At 43.8% G+C, this 12,691-nt stretch overlaps 1 protein-coding gene across 8 annotated transcripts in view; it reads left to right on the plus strand.

Annotated features, from left to right (window-relative positions):
- LOC120065057 (forkhead box protein P1-B) overlaps positions 1–12,691 on the plus strand; it is a 210,141-nt gene that overhangs the window by 163,186 nt on the left and 34,264 nt on the right. For 5 of the 8 annotated variants that reach the window (XM_039015733.1, XM_039015729.1, XM_039015725.1 and 2 more), the window contains 3 exons: positions 8,317–8,454; positions 8,698–8,787; positions 12,357–12,507. In XM_039015733.1, the coding sequence (XP_038871661.1) occupies positions 8,317–8,454; positions 8,698–8,787; positions 12,357–12,507 (379 nt within the window). The remainder of the gene's footprint in view (positions 1–8,316; positions 8,455–8,697; positions 8,788–12,356; positions 12,508–12,691) is intronic. The other 3 variants (XM_039015728.1, XM_039015731.1, XM_039015727.1) reach the window with 3 other exon arrangements.

Genomic DNA, 12,691 nt, shown 5'->3' on the forward strand with positions numbered 1-12,691 from the left:
TTCCGTAGGTAGGGACAGAGTACAGGCTTGCCCTGAAGGCTGTTACACTACAGGCATGTGTGATTTGTGGGGAGAAGCTGTGTTTTTAAAGATATGTGTTTAACTGCTATTAGTTGCTGATGCCATTCAGAGATCGAGATTTTCCTTTTGCTGAAATGTGCTTCAACAAATGAAACGTTTAAGTGTTTGGTTTATTTGTTTGTGTATTTAGTTACAGTTTACATGAAGTTAACACTTTACATTAACTTTCACTTTAAATGAAGTTGTAAAGCCAATTTAGATACTGTAAACTGTAGTAAATATTCCAGTTGTGTTGGTTTTGTTTACAGTCCTGACGCTGTACTAACCTGATAATCAGGATCTGGTACTTCAGTATGTGTTGTTGAAATATGGAAAGTTCTAGGAAAAGCAGTGGGGCATGTTTCTATTTTAGACTTGAAGTTGTTTATCACATATTAGTATTTAGTATATTATACATCCCAGTGTGTAGTAGGTACATGTAGCCCTCAGCTTCGCTAGCGCTTGCTGTTGTTGTTTAGTGTAAAAGTGTGACATTAGATATTCTCAGTTTGTGTGTGTTTTTTGAGCTGTGTGTGTTTTTTGAGCTGTGTGTGTTTGTGAGCTGTGTGTGTGTGTGCCGCTCAGACTTGGCTCTCTCTCCGGGCTATCGACAGTGTTCCTGTCAAGTGAGAGAGGCAGTGAGGTGATGGGGGGGGGGGGGGGGGGATGATCCTCTCCTCACTCTGACACTTGAAATTAAGGGAGAGGGAGGCATATCTCTACATTTGACGTCGTCACTACGTAACCATTTTAGCCCGACTCAATCATTCTAAATGTCAGCAGCGACAGTTTTCCTGAAAAGTTTTTTGTGTGCGTGTGCCCACGCGTGTGTGTTGTAAAGGGGGTGGGGAATAGAAATGAGTGGTGAAGTTGAACCTCTCTACACCAACTTCCCCCTATTTCCCTGGTGGTACATTTGAACCCCACGAAACACCCCTTAGGTATTAGACTGAAGACAGTTATTGACTTTGTGGTGCTGGTTTAACTTTTAATGATGTGAGAGCCTCCAGAGTCTTCCAAAATGACATTTTCAATTAATATATTAATGCATGCTTTGAAAAGACCCCCATTTTCCTCACTTTTAAGGCTAGTGTTTTCACCCTCTACCCCCTCTGCCATGTTTGTACTGAGCACCAGACTGTGTCTGAGGCATTGGGAGGGAGTTTTCAGCAGCATCGTGTGTCATGGTGGTAGAGTGCAGAGTGGCTGAAGGTGTCTGGCAGAGAGGGGCCGGTGGAGGTACACATTAGATGTGAGGAAAGTGAAGTCTAAACAGCCAATGTGCACCGTAATGCTGTGCAGCTGCATTTTGGGAGAGCTGGAGTGCGAGCTGATTAGGTTGACAGTTTGTAATCAAAGTTGATTTATTGTTCATTAGTAGTGCATTAGCCCTTTCGGGCAGGGCCGTTATTTGTCCAGTGGCCTGTCAAGGCGATAGGCTGCCAGCACCTGTCATTTCTAAACCATGACATACTGTAGGCAACCAGATATTACCCTGTACCCAGAGAGGGGGGCACGGGGCCAGCGAGAGCCCACAGCGCTCTGGGATATCCTTTACAGGACTGGCCACTGCTTTGCAGTGTGAAGTGAGTGAGGGGGAATAGTTTAGCGGTGATATAGAAAACCACCAGCTGCTCTCTGCTGTTGCTGCTGACTCCTTGCTGGATTGAGGAACGTTTTGACTTGAAAAGAGCTTTTGTTCAGTTTCAAGGTGCATTACTGCTCAGCGCGCTTGTTCAAAGCCTGCCTCTATTTCAGATAGGCGAATGAAGTCAAGATGTTATGTATTTCATGGGTAGAGATAGTCAGTTAACAGTATGATTATATGGTGTATAGACAGTGATGGGTGTCAAAAAAAGTATAACTAGCCTATATTTGCCAATTGTCCTGCACAACTAGAACGTATTATGTGATACTGTGTTGATTGCTGCTGGGCTCCTCAAAGAAAAAAAATAAATGCTTTATTTGTCAAAGTAGTTGTGGAATAATTCAGTAGGCAGTACCAAGATATAAGCAGAGGCATACGTGTTGGATCTCGATTTATCTCTCGAAGGCTTTCACACACACTGTAAGCCAGCTGCTGACTTCTCCCGTTTTATTATTATTAATTGGCCACATGGTTTTTCTGACTCACAAAAGACGACAACAACACAAACCGGCGTAAAAAAGCAACACAATTTGTGGCCCCTTGTCTGCCGCCATGGAAACAAGGATTAGGTTTGCGTTGCTGGTGTGCAGAGTATGGAAACAATCTGCATGAGGATGTCAGGCATTGTCTTTGGGTACATTTTCATTTGAAGGGGATTTTAAAGGCTGTGATCTTAATTAAATCTCAACTGACTCAAATAATGCATCTGAAGGCACGCAGTGTTGCGTAACGGTGCTGAGCTGGTAAACCATAAATCACGCACACAGAGGGACGCAGGAAGAGAACAGAAGAGGGGGTTCTGGTGTTGGGTGGGGACGCACGCGCCAGGTCTACGACAAGGTGAATGGGATGGTGAATGGTGCTATTGTAGGCAGTAGAGTTGTCATCGCATATTTTATTTTTGTAACTTGTCTCAAACTTGCCTGGTAAGTGCCTGAAAATCTACATATGGGGGTGTGGCTTGAAATGTCAGAACGTGTGAGATGTTATCAGTGAAAATGGAAACTGGAACCCTCATTTAAAAAATGAATAATTTGTGTTATAAACTTTGCTGGATTTCAGTGTTTAGAATTTTTAAAGAAGTCACTCACTTCAAAGCATAACTTGCATAATTGTACACAGGTGTAGTGTCATAATTTGTGTTATATCACATAATTTTAGTGCACATAATTTTTGTGCAATACAGATGTATCTCTATCAGTGAATACAGTGGAACATAAATACACTGAAAGAAATCATCCTCTAATTAAGTAATATACTCTTACTACAGCCAACTACAGGAGATGGCCCCCAGTGATCATATTTAGCTGTGTGATGACTGTTTGAATAGCAGAGACGTTACGCATACTCTCTGTTCCTCTCAATTCCTGAGACAGTGTATAGTGTGTGTGTCAGGGTGGGGACCATGCCCTCTGCTCTGTGCTCAGCAGTGGGCACCTGCAGTGGAGGCCTCCCTGAGTGTGGGAAAGAGCCGACACCACGCAGCTCAGCTGTTATAGTTAGGGTGAGAGGCTCGCTCACTTCTCTGTGTAGTTTGTTTGTTTTACGGAACGCTGGCCCAGCTTTGCTGGAAATGTGTTTGTTTGTGGTTTAAAAGTGAATTAAAATGCAATCTTGAGTTTTGTTTTTACAGTTGCTGCGTATCGTTTCGATCCCCTCGCAGAATAGAAATAGCAAATGGGGAGAATATGTGACTGTGATTATCCTGTTTATTTGAACTGTAAACATTTTTTAAAGCAGCTTGAATTTGGATGACAGAGAAGAATTAGTTAGGGCTTAACTGAACCAGGATGGGTAGCTGTTACCTTGGGTTCATCATCATGCATGTTGTAGTCTAGGACTTCATACATTGGTTATTGTTTAATAATAAACAATTATATTTTTTATATCTATATCTATATATATATATATATATATATATATATATATATATATATATATATATATATATATATATATATATATATATATAGTAATACACACAAACAAAAATACAATGTGAGAAACAGATATTCTTTCATTGACCCTTTTTTCCCAGCAGAGAAAATGTGCTTGACATATTCTCCATACCGCTACCCACCTTCAATATTTCAATAAACCTAAACGAGTCATGAAAAAATGTGTCATTCCGATCTTGTCGAGGACTAATTATGTTCATGCATCACTTCAATGCAATGAAATCCTCATTTCGGAGACATTTTCACGCTGGAGATTATATGCTATTCAAGACGGAGCGCCGTTACGTTTCCAATGTCTCAGGCCAAGGTAAACCAACAGCATCAAACAGGCTGGGTTCTATGATTTCTCAAGGGCTTGTTATTTTCTACTTCTACATTCTATTTGATGTCCTTACAAAACAAGATGACACCAGGGAGCAAGATATAAAAGTTAGATTTTTTTTTCTCCTTTTCATCTAACCTGTTCCTTCATGGCCAGTTTAATATCAGCCATGGTCTCATTGAAGTTGGCCTCTTTTTCCTCTTTCTATTCTCCTTAATTGCCCCTGTATCACCAGGAGGGGGAGGGAGGCTAGCCTTATGCCTGGATCTGCTTCTCTCTCTCTTTCTCTCTCTCTTTCTCTCTCTCTTTCTCTCTCTCTCTCTCTCTCTCTCACCACACTTTGACCTTTGCCTTCTGGGGATAACGCTGGTTGGAGAGGGTCTTCATTAAGTGTGAATCAGTGAATTTCCGACATCGTCAGATGTGTGGCCAATATTTCCTCATTAGAATATCATTTCCGTGCTTGTTCTCGATGGTGGCGCACAAAGAGAAGTTGGCTTAGTGTCTTTTGAAGGAGGCAGTCCTAACCAGAGCATAGGCTCCCATCACTCTGTGCTGTGCCTTCCCTTCACTCTGAACATGCTCCTGCTCTGTTCTCCAGGCAGCACGGCATCAGACGCTGCCTGCTACACTGACCTCCTCCCTTAGACAACTAAAACTGCGTAGTTTCAGAAACATTTTTGTAAATAGATTATATTTTAGAAATGTGGCTAACCTGTTGTAAGTTACTGTCATGATAATAATGACAGAGACGTAAGGGAGCAGTATTACTGCTGTGTTTGCATTGGACAGTGGCATATGTGACAATTTAAACTGTCACAGTTTGCATCTTTGAAAGCAGGAAATAAAACAAAAAATAATGTAGTATTTTTTATTAATATCATTGTAGTTACATATTGTATAAAGTGATGCTCCAGAACTTTTGTATAATTTCAGCCATTCAATGGAAAGGTGGTGCTCCTGATTGGTCCCCGTGTACTCTGCCTTTCAATTGTGTTCTGTGTCATCTATTTCGTATGATATGTTACGTCCTGACAATAAATCACATGTTTTTTGGAGGGGCAATTCATGTGTAATGTTATGAATCCAATTTGTACAATATGTTACAAATTTGTTGTGCTAAAGATTCCGGACTGCATATTTAACTATATGTGTGAGTTCACATGCTATATGGACTTTAATTGCCTTTGTGTGCATGTTTGAGTTTTTGTGTGTGTGTGTGTGTGTGTGTGTGTGTGTGTGTGTGTGTGTGTGTGTGTGTGTGTGTGTGTGTGTGTGTGTGTGTGTGTGTGTGTGTGTGTGTGTGTGTGTGTGTGTGTGTGTGTGTGTGTGTGTGTGTGTGTGTGTGTGTGTGTGTTGGCCAGCAGGCCTGCACTGGTGTATTGCCTACAGTCACTCTGCAGCTGTGTGAGAATGTTCCAGGCTTGAATGTTTATGTACGCGAGGCACCTGGAGAGCGCCACACCTTACTGAAATCCATAAACATCGTCTATTTCTGGCATGCCCAGAATGTCCTCTTTTTCACACCCGCATATTGGTGTTCAAGTAGCTGCTCAAAGAAACTCTCCCATAAACTCTCCTATCCTCTTTGAATTAACCAGACCGACAGAGAATTGTCCCTCAGACTCTCTTTATATGTACATATATTTCTTTGAATCATCTGGAGTCCTGATGTTAACCAGAGATAAGGGAGTGTGCCATATGGAGAGTGTTCTAAATGGAGACTGGCGTCCCGTGTTTGCGTTAAATAGGCATGATACACCAGCCAGGGCCATATTTTTCACTTAAAGTGCTCCCTCCCGCCCTTCCCCTCAACAGCCGCCTGTCTTAGGCAGATTTTCACTCATTCAACACAGGATTAAATGGTAGTAGTTACAATGATCAATAGGTTAAGAACCGTACAATCCCTCTCGCTGCTAATGACCTCAGTAGTAATGGGTAATAAAATGTTAGCTGTAATAGCCTCTTGCCGGGGCTCTGCCTGCCGTCTCTGGGTGTCTAGCAGTAGTTACAGTGAACCAGACCCCGCGATCATGACAGGGGGAGGTGTGAAGCTTCCTGAACCAGAGGATGTGCTGCTCAAGGTGTAAAAAATAAATAAATAAATAAATTAATTAATTAATTGAAAGAAATTCCAATGCAATTTGTAATGGAATTGTCAGTTAAGTGTGAAAGTGTTTAAAATATTGTGTTAATTCTATTTCTCTACACTGGATCTCTATGTTAGACTATAAAATATGTACTATTGAAGATGCATAATAAAAACGGTTAAATACATGTGAAAATAACCCTGGCTACGTTTACTGCCTGTAAAGTAGAGCATGTCAAATCTAAAGTAGATCGTTTCCCTCATGTAATTTAATATAAAACATCAAAGAAGAGTCATTATTATTTATCCTTGGTGTGTGAGGTAATTGTCAGTGGTGCTGAGGCTTTTTTTTTAACGGCAGGTCTATATCTATCGCATCACGTAGAGGGCTTATACTGTAGCGAGACACGCTGCCTGGTTGACCTTCAAAATAGTTCATCAAAATTAGTGATGCTGAGAAAAAAGGACATCAGTGTATAATGACTGTGAAATTAGGAACGGGAGCCTTGGCTATGCAAATGACAGGACAAGCCATATGAAAAAGTCAAGCTGAACTGCATATTAAGACGTAATACGGGAGGAATTAATATTGCATTTTCATCCTCTCACCGCTTCGCATTGAAAATGAGAGATGTTAAGTGCGTTGGGTCTTGGGTGGAGCAAAACCTCCTCGAGTTTCCCCTACAGGAGGACAAAACGACTCTAATCGCGTAACGCAGCGCGGAGCACCTCCTCGATGAAGTTTACAGAGAGCATCAGCGTCAGCGCCACAGCGTCCTGTTTAACACTATTGCCCTTTCCAGCGCCGGGGGAGTACAAGCTGCTCATTATGACCCGTTTTGGTTTTGTTTTATGTTCCAATGTGGAAAAGGAATAAGGTGATATGCATGCAGCAGGTGTCAGAGAACACCCCACCTGCTAGATAGATTCTAAACAGCTACATTACATTCAGAGACGCATGAAAAATTCAAAGGGCCGTCATTAGCAATGAGGACGCGGTACAATTTGGGTAACCTTGGCAAAGACAGACTGTCACCCCTAATGTCCGCTCTATCAGCCGGGCGACATTAGCCTCAGAGACGCAGAGCACAGTTTTACCACACAATCACGCACACACACACACACACACACCGCGCGGCATGTTAACAGTTGCAAATGTGAGACGCTATCAAATATATCTCGGTAGCTGTTTGTCACTAAAATGTCAGCGAAAGGGGCTTTTAATGGTATCGCACATCATAGCAATGAGTGGCAGCATCCAGACACTCTGGGAAGTCACAATGCCGCCGGAGCAATTAAGGCAGCCTGACAACTGTGGGGCTCACTCATTGTCATAACAAATCACTTGTTTTGAAGAGTCATCCACTTACACCTTTTTGTTGGAGTTAGTTAAGGGCCTGTGTCAAGAGTGAGCCCTCCTCGAGGCATGGTGCCAGCGTTTTATTTGTACGTTAAATAAATTGCTGTTGACAATATTCTAATGAAATGCTCTCATGTGTACAAAGATATGTATTGTAGCCTACAGTGGGTGGCCTATCTTTGCATGTTCTGCTGTTTGCAGATCACCTCAAATGATCAGCTTGAGAAAGCATCAAAACAGAAGCAATCGAACGTTGGACAGCCTTGTGTGCTGGGTGTGTGTTTCTGGAGAGGGCTGTTGTGCTCAAGGTCGGAGCCTGTAGTAGATTCTCCACAGGCTTACTGCAGGCCTGGCTGTCTCGTGTCATCACAGCTCAGGGGGTGTAGCGCCTCTAGATGTGATGACACTCCTGGTGATTTATCCAGTACAGACCAGAGGGGTTGAGAGGCTGGGCTATCCTTAGCTGTCTCTTTTGAGTAGCTGTTGCAGTGTGTCTAGCCCCTGACAATTAGTCTGGTTGACCTGCTGTAGTCTTTACCATCTCCGCTTGTTGTCCTATTGTCCCTAGTTACCATAGCCACAAAGTCAAAATGGCTATATCATAAAAATTTGAACATTTAATTTATGTCTATGCTTAGGCATAAGGTTAGCAGCATTTAAGAATAGAAATTGTAGCAATAGGCGGGGTTTAGACATCATTTTGACTTGTGGCTGTGTTAACTAGTGACAAGCTTGTCCTCCAGTTCCCTTTCTTTGCTGTGGTCATCTAATCCTATAAAGCATGTGTCCTGGCCATGTCTGTCTTTTGCTGTACCACTGTCTCTTTCATAGACCAGGTTAGTGACTGATCTGTCCTTAATGTCTCTGTATCTCTTATAGGTTCCAGTCTCAGTGGCTATGATGACACCCCAGGTAATTACTCCCCAGCGGATGCAGCAAATCCTCCAGCAGCAGGTGCTGAGCCCTCAGCAGCTCCAGGTGCTCCTGCAACAGCAGCAGGCCCTCATGTTACAACAGGTGAACGCATAGGACACACACACACAGTACATAGAACACATCAACATCCCCACACCAACTACCATATAAAAGGGAAAGATCGACAGGGCGCTAGCATTCCCTCTGAACACGAGACTGTATCAAATAGAGAACAGCCAGAGTGTTGAAAGTATCCCACGGCCCACTGCTGAGTTTAGCAGTGGGCCTGATGGATTGATTGGTTGGTGAGCTCTCACTCAGACGTAGCTCCCATGTCTTTTTCAGCAGCAACTCCAAGAGTTCTACAAGAAGCAGCAGGAACAGCTCCACCTCCAGCTCCTCCAGCAGCAGCATGTGGGCGCGCAGAGTAAAGAGGTAGGCTCACTACGCTGACATCATCACCACACCACCGCACGCTGCCGCCTTACTCAACTCACATGGTGCCCCGGCAGTAAGAGCCTCAGAAAAGTGCAGAGCATGGAAGGCATTTGTTCTCGCCATCTGTTCAGAGGCTGTGATTTTTAAGAAGAAGAAGAAATACAGCAAAATAATCACTCATGCTTCTGATTAGCATGTCAGGCTCTCTGGGTCAATACCAGTAATAACTTTATAAACTAAGAATAGTGATGATTCCTCTCCTTCCAGGGACTGGGCCTCATACTGCTGCTCAAGCAGTGAAAGTAATGTTTGTGCAGTTTTTTGTTTTCTTCTTTTCTCTCGAGTAAACAAGTGTCCTACAACAAAGTGTGCCCTTCATATGAGCCCCCTTGTAGCCAATAATCAAAAGGAAGGGGAAAAGAAAGGGCCTATAAATCGGAAAAGCTTCCTTGGTAATTAGCATGGAAACAGCGATTGGAGAGAATGCAGGTAATTGTGAGAGATCAGTGCAGGGAACCGCTCCCAGCCTTGTTGCCCGCGCTCTCTTTTTTTCCCCCTGGTTCATCAGCGGTGGCTCAATGCGTGTTAATGACTCGCGGATACAGGCATCACTCTGGACAAAGGAATGATTATTGTGCGGTCAAAAGAAATTCAAAGACAATCAAGGAATTTTCTCTCTTTTCCCGTCTGAGAGCCACGTTCGGGGAGGGTAAGGAAAAAGGATCTAAATTAAGCCAAATGTTAAAAACACACGCACGCTCGCGCACAAACGTGAATGAACAAACACACACGCTCACACACACACACACACACACACTGTCTGAGCTACCGACTTCAAAGTCCCAGCTCTCTAATTAATGAACTGCAGGCTTCAGTTTGGACAAGTTGTGGTGTGATGCTCCCATAAATCAACGTGACAGCAGAGCTCCTCGGCCTCAGATAGGGCCTGTCACCAAGTCGCATCTGATGTACACATGACTCGAACAGGGGGGGTGGAGAGGGAGGGGGTGCTAGTCAGAAGGAGGTGCAATTGATCAGCTGAACGGAGTCTAAAAAAAACAAAAAACTTTTGAAGCGTGTTATGTATGATCACAGGAAATGGATGCAGCCTCGAGAGGCTCTCCTTCTGCTCTCCGATGTGTTGCCCCCCCCTCTCCAATCGCATTTCTAGCTGCTGCAGCCATCAAAACGCAGAATAAGAATTGCGCCGCGACTCCCCCGTGGCTAGCAGACAATAACCCCCTGTTGTTGCTTTGTGCCTCTTTTATTTTAAAGACATCAAAATGTAGTTTTTCAAAGATCTTTAACTTTATATTTGAAGCTTGACAATAAAGGGCTGCCACTGCCACTCTGTATCAATTGTCAGGGCCTGTATTTTTCTCTCCCTCGTGCCACTTCTTGTTAACCTCTTATTTGGTCTATTGAGCCGGGGGTTTTAATGTGTCTGCACGCCGGGAGAGCACAGGAGCTGCTGTCAGCTGATGAGACCACAAGAAAGAAATCTGATGGGGCGCGAGTTAAATTCATTTAATTTCTCCCATTTTTAAAAGCCACCCTATATTTATTTAGGGCACTGATGAAAGACATTGTTCCCTGTGAACTCCCGCCCCCGCAGTACCGTTAGCATCTTTGTCTTATGCTGTCAGACAGACGGGAGCTACAGTACAGAGAAGAGTCCTATTGAAGACACGAGAAACTTCCTACACTGTAGTGAAAAAGGAGCACCATAACAAAAAAAAAGGGGAGATGGGAAGAATCACACGCCAGCTGAATCACTAATTAATTACACTGAAACCCCAGTGAGCTCTTCATCAAATATGCTCCGTATAGTTTCGAACATAAACCATAGAAATAGGTGTTCATGAATACACCCTCTCACCTAGCCCCATGCGTATGTGCTCGTCCATGAATATGACACGACATGATCCTGATCAGACTAACGTAATGAAGAAGGCCTCTCCACGTCAGACCAGTGTAGTGTACTGGGTGTGTTCAGGCCTTTATTTTTACTGAGCTGTGGAGCAGAGGCTGGGCATGGGGAGACGAGGGGAGGGGAAAGGAAGCCCGGCAGACCTTCGACGGGCAGACCGGGGGGGGGTTTATCAGGCTATTTCAGCGGTTTCTGAGTCGCAGGCCGGTGACCTGACAGCAGCGTTGCACCGCTCAATTGTGAGACATAAACAAAGTGGTGTATCCTGTGTTTGGTAACAGGGTGTGGTGCACAGCTTGGCAGCCCGGGTTGCTTTTAATGCCCCCCACCCCCCTTGACAATTGGCCTTGTATACTCATATACAGCCTAATATCCTGCCCTCTCCCAGGCTTATTTTGTTTGGCTGTCCTTATCTGTCCGAGAAAAAATAACAAGGTGAGCTTTGTCTTGATTGATCGTTATCTCCAGTTGTTGTTTAAGGAATAATAATCCATATTTTGATGGTGAAGCTGAGCCTGGGGTTAATGGTAGGGTTAAATGTCCAGTCTCTCCCCTCCTCTGTTATCTAAACATCTCCCCATTTGTTTTGATTCAAGGAAGATTAGGGATATTAGATCATTTCCTTCTATTTATTGTTCTACACCACACTATACCACATCTCTCTCTCTCTCTCTCTCTCTCTCTCTCTCTCTCTCTCTCTCTCTCTCTCTCTCTCTCTCTCTCTCTCTCTCTCTCTCTCTCTCTCTCTCTCTCCTCTCTCTCTCTCTCTCCTCTCTCTCTCTCTCTCTCTCTCTCTCTCTCTCTCTCTCTCTCTCTCTCTCTCTCTCTCTCTCTCTCTCTCTCTCTACTCCCTCCCTTTACACCTTTCACTTTCTAGACCGAGGAAAAAGAGTCTCTGGCTTTCCCAGAATGTTATATGTAGTCATAGTCCTGTAAGATGAACAAGATGTTCTTCACTCGCTCTATGATTCAAATCAACTTGCTGCACTGGGGGGGAAGAAACCCCTCCTCAAGCTCAGTGCCGCGCCTGAGAGAGTTGTGAGACTAGCTGGTGTGGCTATTAAACACTTTGATTTAGTCACACGTTGTTTGCTGAATTATGAATGGGTGTAATTAAAATCCTGTGGCTCTTATTATGAATGATTAACTATGTTGTTTCATTGTTTGTCATTTGCCTCCTGACTCCTCGTTAATTAAAAGAGAGAGGGATGCATACTGTACCTGTCTTAAGTGTGCACAGACAAACATACATAGTGTGTTGAATGTGTGAGTGTGTATGTGGTGTGGTTCGATTGGGAGTGTGTGTGTGTGTTTGAGAGAAGGTGTGTGTTTTCGTCTGAGCAAACATACTGTATCCTGTTTGAGAGAACATAACGTGTGCAAAAGCATACAACTGTTCAGACATACAGGATGCCCTATATGATCAGCATGTGTTTGTCCACTGGATCATATGCCTACCCTATATTTAAACACACACTAGAATTTGCATGCTTCTGTGTTCAATCAATATGTACAGTCCAAAACAGTATGAAAATAATGTACTTTTTGTTTGCTCTGGGGCATGCATGTCCTGTTTGTGTGTTTGCTCATGGTGTATCTCTGTGTGCGTGCGTGTGTGTGTGTGTGTGTTCCTCAGCAGCAGCAGCAGGCCCAGCGATTGGCCTTCCAGCAGCAGCTCATGCAGGTCCAACAGCTCCAGCAGCAGCACCTGCTCAACCTCCAGAGACAAGGCCTGCTCACCATCCAGCCTGGACAGACCACCTTGCCCCTGCACTCGCTCACTCAGGGTCAGTGCTCTACTCTACTGTACTGTACAGCACACCACACAGGGGATTACACCTGCCCCTCCGCAGTCCCCCCACAAACACACAAATGCTAAAATACCCTACTTTACCCCAATGAAATATCATACTACATCTGCCTTGACTACAGTATCAAATCAAACTTTATTTGTCACATGTGCCGAATACA

The sequence above is a fragment of the Salvelinus namaycush genome, chromosome 20 (assembly GCF_016432855.1).
Source record: "Salvelinus namaycush isolate Seneca chromosome 20, SaNama_1.0, whole genome shotgun sequence".
NCBI lineage: Eukaryota > Metazoa > Chordata > Actinopteri > Salmoniformes > Salmonidae > Salvelinus > Salvelinus namaycush.